The 22,861-nt window shown below is 40.4% G+C and overlaps 1 protein-coding gene across 1 annotated transcript in view; it reads right to left on the bottom strand.

Annotated features, from left to right (window-relative positions):
• LOC142139650 (uncharacterized) overlaps positions 1 to 22,526 on the bottom strand; it is a 58,900-nt gene extending 36,374 nt beyond the window's left edge. Inside the window, exon 1 of the mRNA XM_075197447.1 lies at positions 22,339 to 22,526. Within this exon, the coding sequence (XP_075053548.1) occupies positions 22,339 to 22,393 (55 nt within the window). The 5' untranslated portion in view covers positions 22,394 to 22,526. The remainder of the gene's footprint in view (positions 1 to 22,338) is intronic.
• Positions 22,527 to 22,861: the final 335 nt, after the last annotated feature.

Here is a 22,861-nt window from a genome sequence, read left to right as displayed (position 1 = left end):
TTTTTCATTAACCTTCAAGAGGCAAAGCTGACCTGTATTTAATAGTTCAGAACTGCGTGGCTTCTTACACGTTAAAGTATTTATCCAATGCTACAAGCCGGCCTATATGTTTCTTCAAATGGCCCTGATTGTTTACTGAACATCCGAGGTCCTTTCTCACCAAGACCGCTGTCTTACTTACTATGTATTGTGCTGCAAATATGTAATAATGTCTGTTAATAATAAATCTGACTCTCATTAGTGTCAGCAATCTGTGACCACAAAGTATCTGCTGCTTACTACACTGCTACTCTTCCTCTTGTCATACACAGCAATCACTCTATAGTCCTTTGTGACCAGTTTAGGTACATAATACATATATACATGTACCATCAGTTGTAACGATCCTTGGTTATTTTGACATTAGCCACATACAGTCCTTCCCCTTAAATGACAGTCTCTATTTAGTGCTTCTGATGTGTATAAGATTAGATATATTGTGTGTGCTCTCTTTTCATGGTCCACGTGTTAGGATTTTGTATTACTGTAGTTCAATCTGTTATGTGACCTTAATTCTATTTTTTAATTTAGTAACCGCTGTAAATGTTGTCAAAGTAGGGTCCATAAATGTTAGAATCGTTGCCAACAACACTTCCTACATGGTAAAACCACAAAGCCAAAAATACAATCCGGACAGTGTCACGGATACGCTCCCAGCTGCCGTGACTTTGGGGTGTTCGCTGTATGAGGTCACACACGATTTCAGCCCGCAGTCTCTCTCACCTATCACACAGGTTATAGACCTACGGAATCGCCCCAAACACAGCGCTCTCACACCCCCAGACACTTCAGGTTTTGCCACTACCTATTGAAAATGGGCAATAGGACCCCAATATACTGTCCCACACTGGCACGCAGGCTTCTAGTTATTCACAGACTTAGCTGGACCCACACCAGCACACAAAGGGTTACCTTTTCACACCTCCAGACTGTTACACAAATGTAAATGCAAACCCACACAGCTTGTTAATCAAATGTATCAACAAATCACACACTGGCATTCCAAGGGTTAAGTTGGTCGAGCTCTCTTCTAACAGGCTAATGGATTCGTTAGAGTATCAAGGACGCAACTTATTAAATTATAGATTTAATATACAAAAATACAGATAAAAAAAATAATGAATAACAATTAATAGATTTGACATAACACGCAAAACAGTTTAAAATAAAAAGGATTACATTCAGAATAGCACTTACGTGAGTTGCATAATCTGTACCATGGGGAATTGGCTAGGAAGATGGACAGCTTATCAATGTAACTTGATTTCCCCATAAAGTCTGACCGTTTGTCCTTTCAACACACAGGTTTTTAAGCAAAATGAAATGGGATGGTCTTCACAGGGGCAGCGTTTAATGCTAATTTGGGGTAGGGATGTCCCCTGGGTGTCCCTATACTTTGCTCACAAATAATTCCAAAGTCTTGACCTGTTGGTAATTCTTCACAGATATTTCCCAGAGAAATAACTCCCCCTTCAATAAACCAGTCATAATCTCCGGCACATTTAAATACCAAACATGATGAAATTATGACAATGTGACATACCTTTTCCAAAGCTGTTCACGGATACCACCCGAACTTGTCATTCACAACCCTGGTGTGATTTCTGCTCCTCAGTATGGAATACCTCCCAGATTTCCAAAATTATGACCTATGACGACATTTTACTTTGAAGGTCATATTTCTATATACCTGTATAGGCTTTCACATGCTGCCTACCAGGATCTCCAGCTGTGATTGGCCCCACACAGTCTATTCAAGTGTCCAAAACTCCCTCCCAAGCCAGGCTGTCTCACAGAAGGAGCCATTTGAAGATGTCACAGGTGACCCACTTATCTTCTCACACTGGGATGTGCAAAGCCATCAAACACACTTACATCAGACTCTCTGGGGCTGAGTCATTAAGGAGAGTAAAGCATAAAAAAGGAGTAACTTTGTATCTGGGCAAAACCATGTTACATTAGAGGGGGAGGTAAATGTAAAATGTGGGGACAGATTTATAGTTGGGGTAGGACATGTCCTAGATCAACTTTAAATTTCAGTGTACAAATAAAGCTATTAAGTATTTGTGTGCTAGATGAAAAAACAGCCAGTATTTAACTGATGTGGAAATTATTAACAAATTTGTACCCCTTGTATTGATTAACATGGTTTGTCCCAGAGAACATTTACTCCTTTTTTGCCTTACCTTCCTTAATGACTCAGGCCCTCTGTCGTTAAATTTTACACTTTAAACTTATCAATGGATTTATTTGATATAACCTATTTACACTGCAATTATGATTTTATCTCTTAAAAATAACTGCAAGCTCTCTATGTTCACGACAGACAGAATCACCACTTTGCTTGGATTCGTGTCCACAGACAAATGCAAAACACAAAGTCCACACAATCCAGTCCAATGCTTGGTGTCAGACGCAAGTTCAGCATCTGTTGTATTCCCTATCAACATTACCTTAAAATCCGGTTTGGCCCTGCAGTTAAACAATGACACTATCCACCCTTTTCAGATTGGTCTGTCTCCCTAAACTAGTTTTGACATACTACAAAGCTATTTCTAATTGGCCCGGGCATGAAATATTCCATTCCAGCCACACACATTTACACACTTCGAAATATAATAGACACAGATTGATATCTTGCACATGCCTGGCATATATGGTTTTGTTTTGGGGGTTTTTTTTTGAGGAGGGGGAGGGGGGGGGGTTGTCAAATCTGCCAGACAAGCAGTATTGCTCTAAACTCACATGTTCATATGGAATATTGGTGTCTGATGTTTACATTAGTTTCCAATACCAAGCAGTTTGCAGTTCCGGAACAAGACAAACATTAGCCTTAAGCCAGAATCAGGATGGGAATATCTGCAAGTAAGGGGTGTGTGTGTGTGTGTGTGTGTGTGTGTGTGTGTGTGTGTGTGTGTGTGTGTGTGTGTGTGTGTGTGTGTGTGCGTGTGTTTAATATGTAGGGATACTTTGTGCCATAGTAAGACCAATGGTCTAACCTAACCTTAATACCAAACTTCAAACCATTCCCTAAGGATTTGGCTCATATATTTTTACAAACGTTTACTCAAGGGTCAAACTGACCCTATACCATTTAATATGTACTTTGTATCCCCATGTCCCCCTAGAGTGTCTGCCCTAGCACACATTAGCCCTGGAAAATCGTAATGTCTGGTTTCAATTCAATCGCATGTCTGTGCTCAGCACTATACTGTGTTTGGCTTTGAGCCTTAAGAATGGTCAGATATGAGACGGTGTAACACTAATACACTGTAGGTGATGGTTTAATGTTAGTATGAGGATTCCTATTGTTCACTTCTGGCAAATGAGTAAGTGTAAGTGTCTTATCGATCTGTAAAAACACATCCATAAACATTTGTTAGTGTTTGGAACATTTTCCCTTCACAATACCGAGCTTGGTTTAAAAAAACAACTGTAGATCCAGCTATGGCTAATGACCTGGCCTCTGTAAAAATCTAGACATGCAAGTGTTCTGTTACAACCACAATGGACTAAATAGGCCAAAAACCATAATGCTTGACCCATTTTTAGAGATTATGTATATTTAGGGCTGCTAATTGCATTGCTAATTATTGACACATTACAGGCTAGGCAAGTTCTTTTGAGCTTGGAGATACATCACTAGGCTAACTCCATAATGTGTTGTTGTGTATTTACAAGCACAACAGGCTGTTGTTCTGTGCCTGATGTACTAATTTGATTTATAAACTGTGTCTTGTATTCCTAGGCCTTAATATCCAGACACACAGCAGGGAGTCCACACACCTCTTCTCACACATATCTGGAGGTTGGAAGAAGGACTGTGATGACCCTTAATCTTATTTATTTGGCTAAAGTTAGCTCATGTCTGCTGATTGAGTGGGCTTGCCAACAACATGGTGACTGTGAATGCAGACAAGTGGCCGGGTTGCAGACACTGGGCTTCGCACTACCAGGAAAGGGTAAGCCTTTAGTTGTCTTTTCAAAGATGCCCATAATAGGACCAGTACTGTATTGGACTCATGTCCATTGTGCGTACCTTGAATTGATTTTACTAAACCATTAGTTGATTTGGAGCATGTTGTTGGTGTTACATTAATTAAAGATAACATTTGAACAGTAGGATATCTGCCTGGGTGGAAGTATTTTCAGACGTACCGAGGAACACTGTAGGTTGTTCATCCTTTGGTAGACACCGTTCCCTCACACAAACCACAAGACACTGCAACTGCTGCAAAATGTCTGTATTTAGAAGCTAAGTTCCAGTATGACACTTATTCCACAATCCACTAAATGTCTCTGGCATTCCCAAGACACATTTTAAAAAACCACTAACGCCCTGATTCGCTAATGAACTTAGTGAAGAAGACACATTTCTAACTTAAGTCTCCTGGACCAAATCATGTTAAAAAGAAAGGGGTGCTAATTTTTATTCTATGTGGTGCAAAAGATAAAGCTGGGCTGCTTTCTCATGTAGGGCAGAAATAACTGATTTGTACACTCAATTTTATAGCTGAGATTTGTGTGCTACCTGAAGAACAGACAGTATTTAACGTAGGGGCAAAATAGGAAACTCATTTTACACCTTTGCATTTTAACATGGTTTGGACCAGGGGCCTGATTCATTAAGGATCTTAAATGAAGAGGATTCCTTTTTCAGTCTCCTGGACAAAACCATGTTACAATGCAAGGGGTGCAAATGAGTGTTCTGTTTTGAACATAAGTTAAATACTGACTGTTTATTCATGTAGCACACAAATACTTGATAGCTTATTTGTACACTGAAATTTAAAGTTGATCTGTGTGTGCTACATGAAAAATGTAGTGTGTATATAAAAATAATGCCACACAAAAGCCTTTAGACATTGCTGTCAGTTTAAAGTACTGTAACAGTACACATCTCTACTAACTCCTGTCTGTTTTCAAAATTAGGCTGCCATGGATTTATTTGTATCCTGTTTCTCTTTACAGACAGCACACGTGGAGGAAACTCTGATATGCCGCCCCCCCCCCCCCCATCCATGCCCCAAATAAGTGCCAAAATCTTCAAATACACAGAAAAAAATCAAAAACATTAGAAAAAAAATGTTACAAAAAATCCCCCAAAAATTTTCCAAAACAATTATGGGGTAGTCTGTATGACTGATGTATTTTATTTATTTTTGTTTTATGTAAATAGTTTTCAGTTTTGCCCCTGTACATAGTTTACAGCAATAATATAAGGTAATCAAACAGAATGGTGTGTCTGTGGTGTGTGTGTCTTGATTAATATATTACAATTGCACAACATGTGGGTATAAGGACAATAAAGAATGGATATTAGAATCCAACAATAATAACATTACAGCTAGAGAGTTTCTTACTACTCCATCATCACTGCAACATTTATATAGCCCCACTAATTGTGCCTAACAGCAAATGAAGATACAAAGTATTGTTTGGGGTTCTGGCAGGACATCCACACTAACATGGGAAGAACAATAACTCCATACACATAAGGCAATGGTCAGGAATCAAACTCATGACACCAGCACAGGGAGGCAGAGGTGCATTTTCTATTTGCATTTCACAAAAAGGAACCTGCGCCCTCCACCAACAATCCACCCCTCCGAGAGGTAGCCCATCCGTAGTAATAGCAGACACATAATGTGTGCTGGGGACGAGATTCATTAAGGAAGGTATATGGCAAATGCTATACAAAATTAACTAGTTCTCAAAATCATGTCGCATTGGAGTGGTAGTCGAAGGTTAACTTAAACCGTCAGAGTAAAGCCATGCAAACATTGAAGAGAACATCCAAACTCCACCCAGATCAGTCCATGGTTGGGAAATGAACTCATGACCTCAGTGCTGTAAGGCAGAAGTGCAAGTGACGTAAACCACCATGGTACTCAACTGTGGTTCGTGTTCTGTTTGGGTAAAGCTGAATACATCACATGACCTGCAAGCCCTAGATCCAGATAAAACAAGGTTTCCAGACAATGTGGCATTTAACTTCAAGGAGACTGTCCCCTCCACATCCACCCCCCTCCTCCCCTCTTAGGCCATTCCTAGTTATAAATGTCAGCATGCAGATAATAATGTGTACGTGACCTGTGGGCCATGAAAGTGAAAACATTACAAAAAAAGCAACTTGCCATAAGAAAGTTGCATTTGAGTGTTAGATACATGTAATATATGAGGGCAGATTTGTCATTGTGGTCGAGCGTGTAGCAGATAACTTTTGTATTGGAAAGTATAAAACAAGTTTGTTTGTGCCAAGTTCCTGCGGTGTTTCTTTGATTAATGAATAAAGTCCACAATCTGCACAAAGATGCTAAGGGCATGTTTGGTATTTGAACTCATGACGCCAGTTTTATGAGACCAAAGTGCTAACTACTAAGCTACCTGTGAGATTCATAATTTGCATGTATTTTGGATTAATAATGAAGAGTACTATTAACTAGCACGTTCCTCTGTAGCACGCATGCTGTATTGTAGATCTTCTCCCCGGTTTTTTAAAAAGAAGTTTGCGTTAGTGGTTAGCTACTCCACCTTCCAAAAATGGAGTCATGAGTTCTGATCTGGACTCACACCCTTTATCTGTGTGGAGGTTGTATGCACTCTACTATGTATGTATTACTTAGAGAAGAGTATGCTATGCATATTTATAACGTTCAGATGCAATTTTTAAAAAAACTTACATTTTTACGATTAATTATGCATATTTTTTTAAGTGAGCGAATTACATGCATTTGCCATGATATACGCCCAGTTCAACTCAAATGAATGCAAACAATCTTTCTTTCTTGTAGCAAAGTGTGGATTTCGCTCATTAAAAACAATCCAAAGTCTTTGGTGCAAATTTACCAAATATGTAAAACTTGATAAGGAATAATTAGGTTACACTTACAACTTTCCTGCATAAATACCCACATGATTGTGTTTCAACATTTCCAAACAAACTAGTCGGACCTCCCACATTGGCCGTATACATTGCTTATCTTAACGTAGCAGAAGTGAACGTAGAGGAACCTGTCAAGTGAGTAAATTGCTTAGGATCCGTGGCATATTGTTTTCCGTTGCCTAAAGGACCGCAGGTGGGTGTGTTTTTCGGCTTTGCGTTGCATATATGGATTGCGTTTCTCTCATTTTTACTTAAAGTACTCTACGCTACTTACGATACGGAAAAAACAAGATGCGTTCCTTGATGAATCAGGCCCAATATGCTTAACATGGATAAAAAAAACACAACGAGATGGATGAAATGTTCTGTTCTGCATAGTCACTCCTCACTCATTTGGCTGCAAAATGTTGCAAGTTTCATAATTATCATCATGACATATTTACAGAGCGACACAGATTCCGTAGCGCCTGACAATCATCCTAAATATATGTCATACATGAATATAATAAACATATTAAGCATAATAACACGTATATATGGATAGTCATGAACTATCACAGATACCAGTATGAATTCCAGGCGTGTGAGTGAACAAACAGCAGAAGATTCCGCATAACACGGGGTATCAGGGGTGTACGAGGGGGACGGACATGAGACATTGGGTGAGATTTATTAAAGAGCAGTTTGCTTAATCCACAAGTTTTAGGCGGTTTTTTCTAAATGCCAAACTGCTAGTAAAACGTCCGAAAACCACAGTTGAACAAAGCCTCACTTTATAAATTGCCATCCCGATTTTTAACATGACCAAAATACAAAGAGTCAGATCTACTAAGTTTCTGTTTAACAAACTGCTGGGAAAATAGCCAAAACAATATAGGCGGCGGTGAGAGGGGGGATTGCAGCATAGTGTGTGAGCTAACTTACCATTCAGAACATTAGGCACCATTAACGTATGAATTACGGAGGTGATCATTGTTTTATTTTGCATTATATTAAGGGGATAATATTATTGTATTACATTATGGGGGCAATATGTAGTGACACATGTGTACATCATAAATAATTATTTCCTCTCTAGCAACCACATAGTATTGCCCCTTTATTATAATTATATATTCATATTGCCCCCATAATGTAATGCAATAATATTGTCCCCTTAAAATAGTGAAAAATACAATTTGTCCCCATAAGTTAATTATGAATTTATTTTGCCCTTTAATCAATAAATAATAGTTGCCCCCACAATTCATAATTTAATGATGCCTCCTCTTATATTCTGAAAGACACATCAAGCAGCACCTTTGATCTCTCTAGCCAATCAGAATCAGGTATAAAGGAAAAAAAAATTCTCTGGCGGTTTTGACTAAAGCGCACACATGACTGGAGATTTAGCTGTTTGCAACCCGCCACACATCACCAGCTACTTAATATCCCAGCTTTAAACCCCTCTATAGTAAATGCGGCTTTATTGAGCACCAAACCACCAGCGATTTAAAAACACCGCCAAACGGGATTTTTAGTAAATCTACCCCCTGCCCGTGACAGCTTACATTCTAGAGGAAATTTGCCTTAAATGCTAAAGCAGACCACACAGCACGATGAAATGACCGTCATCATCTCAACTTCATTTGCAATTTCAGCAAAATGCAAATTTCCAGATACACTGCGACGTTCCATTCTGCGCAATGGCGAAGCGAAAGTGGAACTCGAAAATTGTATCTCCTGAGCTTTGCACAATTGTGAACCGGCCGGTACTGCCATGAAATTCGATTCACGCAACATTTATATGTGAAAATGTGAGACAATATATATGGTACATTTTATTGAATATTTAGTCCTATGTACTAGTATATTATCCAACCATCAGCAGGAGATTGTCTATCAAGAAAAAATATTAGGAATTGAATAAACTTAGGGCTGTAGAGGTTGCTCTGTCTAAAACAAGTCTCCTGTGCTACCAAAAGACACAGGATTGATCCCTAAAAGTCGTAGAAAATCCATTAGGATAGACTCAGAAAATAAAATAATTGCAGCTGTAACCTATGGAGATTGCGTGGAATTTGGGCCGACCACAGGAGCTACAGAATCATCAGAGAAATCTGGCAGTGAAAGGGTTAAGATGTGTACTTTACTGTGTGGCTTCTAAAACAGAATAGAGCAGGATCTATACCTACAGTTTTACTGTGTAGGTTTGATTGTGTATTACTTTTATGCTACCCTCCATTAGAAACGTAATCCCCCCGCATGGCTGAGATCGGTGGCTGTTTGGTTAGTACGCCTTTGTTGTGAAACGTCCGGACACCGTATGAGCTGACACTTTATTAGATCCCTGTGATCTCTCTAATCGTGCCGGGGTGCACATCAGTCTGTGTATAACCTCTCTCTGTACAGTGACGTAAATGTACAGTACATCGCTGCTGGTGACAAGATTGTGGCTTCCTAACCACAAGATATCTGCATGTGTGGTAACGGATCACTTTCCTCTTATCTTTCTTACTAACTCGGATTCATGACAGAATATAGCAGCTTGAGGAAGTACACTCACACCTTAGCCCACACATGCCAGCCTTATATACAGATGACAGCGATGGCTGTCCGGTGCCCGACTGCCCACATACTTCTCTTTCCACAAAAATATAAAACCAACTCTGCCCCCCCCCCGCCCCCCCCGTTGGTGGTCATCTATGGTGGCCGCAACTTCTGCAAATATGGAGAACAAGCACCCTGGCTCTGTGCCCAGCAGTGAGAATGATGCTCACAGACACACAGCTACCCTGAGCTGGCAGATAACACTGTGCCCGAGCAGCACAAAGCCACAGCCCTCACCAGAACCAGCGGAAGGACGTTTATTAATAGAGAGTGAAGTACAGGTGCCAGCAGCTGATTGGTTTAACATTTCTGCAATAAGTAGTTTATCTTTTATGTCTCCACCTCGCACTGTTACTCTTCATTCTAACCGTACCACCCCCGCTAGCGGCACAGAGACGTTTTATTATTGGTGGCTGATAATGCCGCTGCCTTACCGTAACCACACCCTCTCCCCCAACCACCGGTTACATTGCAATTCTGCTACCTTATGGATCAGGTGTTTCCTACGCCTCTTAAATTGCAAGCTGTTTGGCCAACTTTGCCTTTTGTGTCATTTGTATGTAATTTGTCTGTGTTATGATCTCCTCAATGTATAGCGCTGCATAATATGTTGACACTTTATAAATAAAATGCTATCTACTAATAAACAATAATAGAGGCTGGTCTATGAACCACTGAAGCTGGCATAGGTCAGTTTTGCACTATGCGAGTTATCTTATGATTATTAAAATACAACAGGAGTTGGCTATAGGCAAATCTACAGCTATGGGTCTGGCCGCACTATGTCTTGTCGCGGAGTCATAGTCCGGGGACTACTGAAGCGTCTATCCCCTGCTCTTACAAAGAGGTTCTCCCCCCAGACGCCTGGTCCACAGCTTATTGCTGTCTACAAGCACCATCCCCGATGTTACTGCTCCTGTTACAGGGACAGTATTCAGCCCTTTGAGATTATCGGAAGATTCACTTCCCTGATCCTAAACCATTCTCCCGACATGTTACTACAGTGAAACCTATTGGAGACCATTTCTTTCCACAATCCACTATCTGCTGTTGGATTCCATCTAATGTAGCGCTCTGAGAATTATATCACAGTCACCTTCTGCTCCGATAGAGAGGTGTCACTATATCTGTATTATGCTGTGATTTTTACATGACCACGAGACATTGTCATTGTCCACATGTATAACAATCCCAACACCCTGACAATCATTCATTACAAACTGCTATCCTGATAAAATGACAGAGCAAAGTACAATATCTATCCGTATTGCCTGCAGAAACAGACCGGTATCGCAGATGATATATTTTTGTTTGTAAATTGTTGCATTAAGTATTGTTTATCACCTTGATAAGCGACAATTGAATATGACGATGGGTGTGCCCCAAAGGCAAAAATGTATAGATTGTGTGACTATAACGCTGCTTCCGTCAACAAATCAGATTATAAAGTGAGAAATTGTGTTGACACAAACAGGAAATCAATGAAAAAATAAAACATCATCTATAAGCAGAATGTAAATTATTGGAAATGTAAATTCTATAAATACTAATGTAAGAAAAAAATATTTAAATTACATTCGAATAAGTTTTTCTTTAGTATTTTTTCATTCAATTTCTATTTTTGCATAAAAAAACAAAACAAAAGCAAAGCCAGGATTTACCAAATCCAAAACCAACTTCAAAAGACAAGGATGATTTTGGAAGCAAAACCAAAACACAGGGCCTCGTTCATTCCTCTGCCTAAAAATACAATAGAGGGATGGAAGGAGTCATTTCTTATTTAGTTCGGAGCCGTGTTTTCCTAGATGAAGGCCGGCAGTGACCGCAGCTCGGGCCCTCCTGCTAGCACTGCTGGCCTGCTAGGAGAAATCCTGGACTGGAGTTACAAGGATCAGAAGCTGCCACAGCCAATCCCAGACCGACATGACAGGACATCAGGCACCGTACAGGGAGAGCTCTGATGTGATCCTAACTCCTGGGCGGTTTAATATAGAGGACAAACGGAAGCTGCATCGTCTGTCTGATGCTATGTGTGACAGGATGGACCGCCTATGCCACCCTGTCTGTTGTTGCTGGGAACCGGCTGGGCTTACTTTGCCACCATTCCCTTTCGTTATCCCAAATGCGCCCTCTTGCCGCAGTAGGAGGGGCTTACACGAGCTGCCACCACTGGACTCCTTACCGGTATCCAGTACCAGGTTTCTTCTGGGTAACACGCTGCTAGCGTACCTCGTTGCTGGTGTACCTGGGCTGGTAACTCCGGACCTCTTACTATGGATCCGTGTTGCTGTGGATGGATCCCCCCCTGGCCTATCACACTGACCAGGGCTGCAGGGTAGCTGGCAGAGCGGTGGTACTGAAAAAGCTGGGTCCAAACCTCAGAAACAGCTATTTTCAAACAGGTCTTTGAAGCAAGTGAAGTTTATTTGCTCTTCAGTGGTTAAAGGTATCAGTGATCTGGTCAGATGAAATCAGAAGAACAATTTTTCAATACCAGCCAGTGCTTTTTATACAGATTTGAACACAGCCTCACAGAGTAAGTCAGCCCCCTTGAAGTCTGAGCTATTTTTAGAATCAGGATGTCATGTGTTTACACAAAAATGGATTTACATGCATTGCAAAGCCAACAATATTTACACTTATCTTTGAAATTCTAGAAATGCTGTGATGTCCTGCATCTGGTTTTTAGACGCAGAAAATCTAGGAGCCAGTCTTAATTAAATCTTCCTGCCTTCAATGTTGGACCTTCACGCATCAAAAAATCTAATTAACATATGGGTCCTTTCTTCAGACAGTTCAGAATACACATTCCCACAGAACGTCACAAACCCCAAACAAGCCATTTCTCCAAATCACAATAGACAAAATACTTCCATCCACAAAGTCTTATTGTATCAGATATATACCTTAAGCAATAATATATTTCCTCTAGAAAGGATAAAACAGAAAAAACAAATTTTCTCCCCCTAGTGTCAGAAATTAAAGATTTCCCTTACAAAAATATACACAATATCAAAAATAAGTGCATGTGCAATTATATAAATAAGTGCCCTGCTCTATTTCCTTTAAATAAATTTATACCATAAGTTATTTATAAGTGATCCAGTCACACTATGTTATGGACAATTGGTGGAATGCATTATCTGTTGCTCAGTGGGGTAACATAATTTTCTGGCCGATATTGTAAACGTGATGCAAAAATGGAGACAGACATACAGAACAAGCCCTCATTGGCTAAGATCCCTAGTATGTGCATAGGCACACCCACTATTTTGTAAAGCCACACCCCTGGGTTATAAATACTCTAGAGGTGTGTCATAGGGAGGGGACCTGCCTGATTCTGTGGAACAGTGGGCTACAACATGTCCCCAGCAAAGGTTCTCGCCATGGGGGGACAGAAGGCAGCTTATGATGGGGCAGGGTGAAATTCATTAATATTTTAATATTTAATGGTCCTATGTGATTAATCTTGCATTGAACTAAAGGTCTCATTAGTTCCATTGTTAATGACTGTGTTGCGATGTTATGGACTATTAATAACACAATCTCTGACATACTGTGAATGGCACACCTGCAGTCTGTCCCCATTTTTCAAGACAGTCCTGATTATTGGGAATACATTGGCAGCACTGTGGCTAAATGGTTAGCACTTCTGCCTCACAGCACTGGGGTCATGAGTTCGATTGCCAACCATGGCCTTATCTGTGAGGAGTTTGTATGTTCTCCCCGTGTTTGCGTGGGGGTGCTCCGGTTTCCTCCCAACACTCCAAAAACATACTGGTAGGCTAATTGGATGCTATCAAACTGACCCTAGTCTCTCTCTCTGTCTGTGCGTGTATGCTAGGGAATTTAGACTGTAAGCTCCAATGGGACAGGGACTGATGTGAGTGAGTTCTCTGTACAGCGCTACAGAATTAGTGGTGCTATATAAATAAATGGTGATGTTGATGATTGGCAGCCAAAATGTGTGTAGCTCACTGGAAAAAAGGTGTGTATTAGGTAGTTGTGCTCTAAGACTTTATAGATAAAGCCAGTCCCCCACTTGTTATGGCTGCAGGAACACAGGGCCATCTTAACAGCATTATAGGGCTCCGGGCAAAGTAGTGCACTGGGGCCCTACCTACAGAACCACCCACAGGAATAAAAATGTTAATTATCCATAAAATTAAGCTTATATTTATTGGTACTTCCAACATAATCAGTGTTTAAACATTAAAAAACATGCTGTACAACAGAGATTGATCCACATAAACGTTTGGACAATACAACATGAGCCTTGAAGTTGAGAAACAAGAAATTCAACATAAAAATTGTGCTCAGTTGGTAAATCATACAGACGGAGATGGCACAGTGTGAAATTACTATAAATTATTTATTATTAATCAAGTGTTCAACACAAACATTTGAGAAATTTCTTTGCAGAGAATTGTTTGTGTAGATTTTGTCTTATGTACAATTAGTACGTGTACATTGTTGTCGTCAAAATCAAGATATGTATTTGCAACAGCAAGATGGCATGTGCATATAACAGCTGATACTGAGGTGATTAGTCCACATAAACGTTTTAATAAAGAGGGTTTGAATAAATCTCCCGGAATAATATACTGAAAAGATGGTAAGCCTGTGGGGCCCCTATGCTCGTGGGGCCCCTGGGCAACTGCACAGCGTGCCCACGCATTAAGACAGCTCTGCAGGAACATGGTGAAAGAGATATGTCTGTCTCACGTTAGTTGTAAACAGGCTGTTATCTAGTTTGTGGAAACTGTCTCTGGTGCAGACGCCCACACACAGTAAGGATTAGCCCATCACTAACCTTATACGTTGTCACAGATGCACAAAACAACGGCCCCCAGAGTTTCAGTTACTTCTTATAACATTACCTACGAGATGCTCTTTAGATTATATCAATATGTGGACAATTTATATTAAAACTCGCAATTTTTTGTTTTGCCTCAAATGTCTAAATAGCGATTTCTGCTTTTTCATAGATCTAAAAATGATACAACTGACAGTTTTTGTGTTTTACAGTATACATTGCTCACACACAGAAGAAATTAACATTGCTTTAATTGACAAGGTAACAATCATAAAATATATACATTGTTTTTAACATATTTGGGCTACATTCAGCAAAAGCTGCACTTATAAAAATAATGGAGGAAAAAAAAATATACTTAAATCCACAAATGATTGAATACTTTGCAATCAGTACGTTGTGTTATAAAGTTAGACAGAATAATTGTCATTTTTTGGTGAATATCACATCTCAAAGTCCGGACTTGAGAAATTAAGCACTGAAAAAATGTTGCTTTTTAACAGAGGATTTAAAAACAGATACATATTACTGCCCACGGTAAAGGGTTACTAAACCGTCTAAAATGGAACAGTGGAAGTGTTGCCCATAGAAACCAATTGGAATGTAGCTATTATTTATCTAGAACATTGTATGTAATGATAACTAGGATCTGATTGGTTGCTATAGGCAACATCTCCACTTTTTCTTTTTAGAAGATTTTAGTAAATTTACCCCCAAATGATCTTACAACAAATTAATCACTATTTAAAAACATAAAATCACTTTTATTTGTCACTGTTTAAAAACAGAAAAGTTTTAGTCTGTGAATTTTTTTACACTTAAACAATTTTTAAGAATTCTTTTTGCAGTAAAAACGTGTCTTCCTGACTCCGCAGATTATCCCGTTCAATCATTATGTTTATCAGGCATAAAAGTTCTGGGTATACCTAAGACAAGTATATACATTGCTGGATAATAAACAAATATTTGAGTGGATCTTATGCCAACAAGACACTTCCCAACTTGCTTAATAGGCCCCCAAATAACAAACTTCCTTATCTATTCCAAAACTAAATCCAACACGCTTATTACATGTTCACCAGTCTGATGCCGGGTAAGCAGTGTGTATGCGTTCCCGACACAGACACCTCAGCTACATATAAATTCCTTCTATCCTTGTGTTCCTGACACACAGGCCCGGCGCTCCCATTAGGCAAGGTTAGGCACTTGCCTAGGGCGCCGGGCTCTGGAGGGCGCCTGGAGGGCGCCACAGAACTGGAAATTAATTTTAAAACTGTGCGGCGACCGCTGACCATACCTGTCACGGCCGCCGCTCAGCATTCAGATGCATGGGGAGGGGGGGAAGAGGCTATTGCTCACCACCGCCGCCTCTCTGCTCCGTCTCCTCCCCTCCACTCACTAGTGTCAGTGAGTGGAGGGGAGGAGACGGAGCAGAGAGGCGGCGGTGGTGAGACAAGGTAAGAAAAGACTGGGTGAGGGGGGAGGAGGGAGGAGGGAGGAGGGCGCCAATTTTTGCGGGGGGGGGGGGGGAGAGGGCGCCGATTTTGCCTAGGGCGCCATGGACCCTAGCACCGGCCCTACTGACACAGACACTTGAGCTATATTTAAGTGCAAAATAATAAACTGATTTCCACCCCTTGCAGGGAAATATTTAGATGGCAATCTGCAGAGAAAGGATGCAAACAGATTTACACATTGTTGCAGCAGTGCACCTAGTTTAAAGGTAAACTGGTGGAAGACATACACTATATGGACAAAAGTATTTGCCCACACCTGTTAATTATTGAATTGAGGTGTTTCAATTAGACCCGTTGCCATAGGTGTATAACATCCAGCACCAGCCATGCAGTCTCCATTAGCGAAGATTTGTGATACAAAATGGGTCGTTCTGAAGTGCTCAGTGACTACAAGCGTGGTACTGTGATAGGATGTGTGGTACTGTGATAGGATGTGTGGTACTGTGATAGGATGTGTGGTACTGTGATAGGATGTGTGGTACTGTGATAGGATGTGTGGTACTCTAATAGGATGTGTGGTACTGTGATAGGATGTGTGGTACTGTGATAGGATGTGTGGTACTGTGATAGGATGTGTGGTACTGTGATAGGATGTGTGGTACTGTGATAGGATGTGTGGTACTGTGATAGGATGTGTGATACTGTGGTACTGTGATAGGATGTGTGATACTGTGATAGGATGTGTGGTACTGTGATAGGATGTGTGGTACTGTGATAGGATGTGTGGTACTGTGATAGGATGTGTGGTACTGTGATAGGATGTGTGGTACTGTGATAGAATGTGTGGTACTGTGATAGGATGTGTGGTACTGTGATAGGATGTGTGGTACTGTGATAGGATGTGTGGTACTGTGATAGGATGTGTGGTACTGTGATAGGATGTGTGGTACTGTGATAGGATGTGTGGTCCTGTGATAGGATGTGTGGTCCTGTGATAGGATGTGTGGTACTGTGATAGGATGTGTGATACTGTGATAGGATGTGTGGTACTGTGATAGGATGTGTGGTACTGTGATAGGATGTGTGGTACTGTGATAGGATGTGTGGTACTGTGACAGGATGTGTGGTACTGTGACAGGATGTGTGGTACTGTGATAGGATGTGTGGTACTGTGATAGGATGTGTGGTACTGTGATAGGATGTGTGGTACTGTGACAGGATGTGTGGTACTGTGATAGGATGTGTGGTACTGTGATAGGATGTGTGGTACTGTGATAGGATGTGTGGTACTGTGATAGAATGTGTGGTACTGTGATAGGATGTGTGGTACTGTGATAGGATGTGTGGTACTGTGATAGGATGTGTGGTACTGTGATAGGATGTGTGGTACTGTGATAGGATGTGTGGTACTGTGATAGGATGTGTGGTACTGTGATAGGATGTGTGGTCCTGTGATAGGATGTGTGGTACTGTGATAGGATGTGTGGTACTGTGATAGGATGTGTGGTACTGTGATAGGATGTGTGGTACTGTGATAGGATGTGTGGTACTGTGATAGGATGCCACCTTCGTAATAAGACTCTTTGGGAGATTTCATCCCTGCTGGATATTCCATGGTCAACTGTAAGTGATAATATTAGAAAGTGGAAGCGTTTAGGAACAACAACAACTCAGCCACGAAGCAAAAGACCACGTAAAAACACAGAGCAGGTTAACGACTGCTAAGACGCATGGTGAGTAAAAGTCGCCAACACTCTGCTGATTCCATAGCTGAAAAGTTCCGAACTTCTACTGACATTAATGTAAGCACAAAAACTGTGTGGCGGGAGCTTAATGGAATGGGGTTTCTATGGCTGAGCAGCTGCATGCAGCCTCACATCACCAAGACCAATGCCAAGCTTTGGATGGAGTGGTGTAAAGCACACTGACACTGAACTGTGGAGCAGTGGAAATGTGTACTGTGGAGTAATGAATCACACTTCCCTGTTTGGCAGCCAGATGGGCAAGTCTGGGTTTGGCAGATGCCAGGAGAACGTTACCTGCCTGACTGCATTATGCCAACTGTGAAGTTTGGTGGAGGAGGGATAATGGTATGGGGCTGTTTTTCAGGTTTGGGCTAGGCCCCTTATCTCCAGTGAAGGACAATCTTAATGCTTCAGCATACCAAGTCATTTTGGACACAGCTATGCTTCCAACTTTGTGGCAACAGTTTGGGGAAGGCCCTTTTCTATTCCAAGATGACTGTGCCGCAGTGCACAAAGCAAGGACTACAAACACATGGTTTGATGAGTTCGGTGTGGAAGAACTTGACTGGCCCGCACAGAGCCCTGACCTCAATGCCATCGAACACCTTTGGGATGAACTGGAAAGGAGACTGCGAGCCAGACATTCTCATCCAACATCAGTGTCTGACCTCATAAATGCTCTACAGAATTAATGGGCACAAATTCCCACAGAAACACTACAACATCTTGTGGAAAGTCTTCCAAGAAGAGTGGAAGCTGTTATCACTGCAAAAGGGGGACCAACTCCATATTACAGTATATGTATTTGAATACAATGTCATTACAGTCCCTGTTGGAGTAATGCTCAAGCGTCTGAATACTTATGTCTCTATAGTGTAGTTTGTGCAGGAACAAATTTACCCATTTTTTTTTGCTTTGCTTTCCTTAAGGAATCAGACCTTATATGTTTTTTTTTCCTTTTTTCATATTTTTATGTTGTATTCCACACATTAGAAGAAAATGAAGGACTATTTATATGAACTTGTTTATTTTACATTAAACACGTTTTTCTAAACAGCACCATGCTTTTCCTTTGTGTTGTGTTTATTTGAGGTGTTTTGGCACCTGTATGGAAGGCAGGTTGCAGTTTTTTCACTGGTTTATATTATTTTCTTTATGTGTCTTAGACACCTGAACTATATATACATTCCTTTTATCCAGGGGCGCACCCAGGGAGGGTTTCCTAGTCCCCCGAAATCCCTGTCCTCTCTGGGGTGCCGACGCTTGCAGTAACTGGTCCCTGCATCCCTTCCCCTGCTGTGTGTATACAGCACATACTATGTGACAGTTTGTTACTGTCTGTGTGTGAGTCTGTGCTTGTCTGTGTATGTGACAGATTACACGTCTGTGTGTATGTGTGACTCTGTGCTTGTCTGTGTATGTGACAGTTTACTTGTCTGTGTGTTTGACCCTGAATGTGTTTGTGTATGTGTGAGTCTGTGTATGTGACAGTTTACATGTCTGTTTGTATGACCCTGTGTGTGTTTGCCAGTGTGACCATATCCTGCCTAAATTGGGACAGATAGGAGATATGCATTTGTGATATAGTCTGACTATTCTAGTTAGATAATTATCAGTTGAAACAAGCCACAAAACTCTGTAAATTGCTAATCAGCTTGTGCCAAACCCCATTTCATCATTATTTTCCATGAGGCAGCAAACACTGAATATCATTACATTAGCATACAGAACAGTGTATCACCTAAAAGTACAATACATACAGACCACATATTCTGAGTAGTAATACAGTAATTTTAATGTCTGTATACTATAACATTTGACCATGTCTGAAGAATTCAGCATGTGTGATACAACAATGATAAACAAGTATCTTATATAAGATTTTACATAAGAATACTCAGTAACAGGGTTTGTTACTATAGGAACATATACAGCACATGACGTTTATGTTAATGAGCAATGTTGTAAAGGGCACAGGAGCGCGGTGGGATGTGGTTAGTTTCAAGAATGAAGCTCTGTATGCAGCATTTATGCTTAACAACATAGAAGCATTTTGTTGTATGTATAACTAGAATAATCTACAATAAACTTTCAGGACGTACAATGTTTGGCCGCAGTCACTATGACTGCAGTGTGTCACTTTGCTCATCATTTATTGTAATTATAACTGTTTTTTTTATTCAGTTCTTAGTTTCACACTAGACATAGCAATGCATACGCATTTTGATGGACCAATGGAATATTGTAAATGTAATAAAATTATAGCCACGCCCCCACACATGCTGGTCACGCCCACTGGTGGTGTTGCGTGAAAACCCTCCTCCTCAAATCCTGAGTTTGCCCCTGTTATCCTTGTGTTCTTGATACCTGATACAGACACTTGAGCTATATATACATTCCTTCTATCCTCGTGTTCCTGATACCTGAACTATTTATACATTCCTTCTATCCTCAAGTTCCTGTCACCTGATACAGACACCTGAGCTATATATACATTCCTTCTATACTTGTGTTCCTGATACCTGAACTATATATACATTCCTTCTATCCTCAAGTTCCTGACACCTGATACAGACACCTGAGCTATATATACATTCCTTCTATACTTGTGTTCCTGATACCTGAACTATATATAGATTCATTATATCCTTGTGTTCCTGACACCTAAACTATTTATGCATTCCTTCTATCCTTGTGTTCCTGACACCTGATACAGACACCTGAGCTACATATATACATTCCTTCTATCCTCATGTTCCTGTCACCTGATACAGACATCCGAGCTATATATACATTCCTTCTATCCTTAAAAGCTGTCATTGTGATTGCTGCAGCCACACTGAGGAGCCCTTTACTTCATTTGGGAGGATGTTATTCCTATTTTACACAATGTTACACACTGCAATAATTAAACACAGAAAAGCATTACAAAATGTATTTTTTAAACAAAAAATTCCCTAACTGATCACATTTTCACACTTAAACCTCTCCATTTCCACATGCCGTTTGTATGACACCAAGGATTATATATCTGTTCATTTTATGGGTCAGATCCATTCTTATTATTAGGTGTGTAAAACAGCTGCTTATATATTCACTGCTTTAAAATGAAAGTCACACACATCATGTAAAAACCATAATGAGACAGTTACATTTACCACAATACAGAGATCTGAGAAGAAACAAGTTATATCGAAGACATTTCATAACTCTCACATCATAGATCAAAGGTTTATCTTTCTTTAAGTAAGAATAAAACATTTGAGTTTAGTCATTCTATTGAGAATGATTTCGTGTGGGGTTCCACTGAGCACTGTTGCTCTGTAAGATGCAGTTGATGAAGAATTACATTGTTACATGTATATACTGTGGTAGGTCGGACCTTTGTATCAAGATCTAGCTAATCGTAGAACAAAGCATACATATCTGAATAGACAGCAAAAGCAACAGTGCTCCTAACAAGAGAAAGCCATACTCATCGTTGGGTGCATCGGGTCAGTACATAGATCTGTTTCCACGCATCTTTGCAATTGTAACAAAGTAATATTTTATCTGTAAAGTTTGTCATTTAACTATCACATCCTATAATCATATACCATATAGGTGCACTGACCTGAAATAGTTATATATTATTTTTATATTTAAAGACCTAACGTATCAGTCCGGCATTAATCTGTAGGTTGGACATTTGTGCATAGGTTTGACATAGGACAGTTTTTGGGTTGTCCTATGCAGCTTACAGAATATTGTTCAAGTTTAAATAATGTTTAAACCGAAGTACTTCAAAGTGATGCAGTCATGAATTAAAGACACAGAAAAGGAAGAGAGAATCAAATATACAGAATTCCGTTATCTCGCATGAGATCAGCGCAACACAAACTAATTTAATGAAATGACTATCTAGACGTACGGCTTAGTTAAACATGTTAATCAGCTGGGATTTACTGAGTAAATCAGTTTGGGATAACTGCAGCTCCATAATTGAATAGGAGCTTAATAGGGCTTGGAAGTACAGATATATTGGGGTCTATTTAGAGGTAGACACATTTGCGCTCCGAACATATCATCATCATCATCACCATTTATTTATATAGCGCCACTAATTCCGCAGAGCTGTACAGAGAACTCATTCACATCAGTCCCTGCCCCACTGGAGCTTACAGTCTAAATCCCTAACACACACACACACACAGGCACAGACACACAGACTAGGGTCAATTTGCTAACACCCAATTAACCTACCAGTATGTTTTTGGAGTGTGGGAGGAAACCGGAGCACCCGGAGGAAACCCACGCAAACACGGGGAGAACATACAAACTCCTCACAGATAAGGCCATGATGTAGGCAGCACGCAAAAAATGCGTATTTACCTGTATATGTTGAGTTGGGCATATTACAAGAACACAGTAGTGTTTGCCACAGGTGTACAAGTGTGCGTACTTACGCCTAACAATAGCGCAGAGATGCGGCGTGAGTGTTAGTAATAGAAACTAATGTTGCATTATCCTATTTGTACACAATATAGTAATGTAATAAAATATCACATACACAAGAGAGTATAGTGTCGCATTTTCAAAATAAAAAGTAATTAAATATAAACACCAATCCATCTGTTGTTTATCCATTTAAAAATCCAATACAAATTTTCTTTTATTAATAAATAATAACTTTGTAGATATCTGAGTATATCTTGGTAGTGATAACTGATAGTGAGTGTTGCGCTCACTAGTGTTACACACAGCTGCCCCAGTGATCACTATCACTCCGCGAGTGGCTATAAGGAGTAAGTGTGAGTGTCTGCCTACCTGTGAGCAGTAGTAGATACAGGGCGGTGGCGATTGTTGGTGGTCCTCGCAGCATGCTGCCTCATTGCTGTGTGACAGCAGCCGCTCAGCTCCACATCTAGATCTAGCTGGGTGCAGAGAGCAGAGGAAGTGGGTTTATGTCTTCAACCTGTTCATTGATGTTATCAAGACAAACATCAAGTGCTCTGACGAGTCTGCGCGACGACTCCCACAGGGAGAAGTGAAACTGTCAATTTCTTCCTAAAAAACAACTTACTGCAGAATACAAAACCCAGTTCCGGGGTGGAGGGGCTGGGGGTGAGGTCATGGGGTGAGTTCTCTATTTCTGGTGTATCCTCGAAGTAAACAGATAAAGGTCTAATAGTCCTCAGTGTCTCCGACCTCATTGTCAGTGAAGTTTTAAGATCACAAAAATGTTCATTTGTTTGGAAAACTAATGACAAAAAAATAAATGTATACAGTTCTTTATAATTAAAAAAATAATTGTAAACATCAGGGAGCTGAACCAATCATGGACAATTCA

The sequence above is a fragment of the Mixophyes fleayi genome, chromosome 2 (assembly GCF_038048845.1).
Source record: "Mixophyes fleayi isolate aMixFle1 chromosome 2, aMixFle1.hap1, whole genome shotgun sequence".
Taxonomy (NCBI): Eukaryota; Metazoa; Chordata; class Amphibia; order Anura; family Limnodynastidae; genus Mixophyes; species Mixophyes fleayi.
The sequence above is the reverse complement of the archived record's forward strand: the minus strand, read 5'-3'. Positions and strand labels throughout refer to the sequence as shown.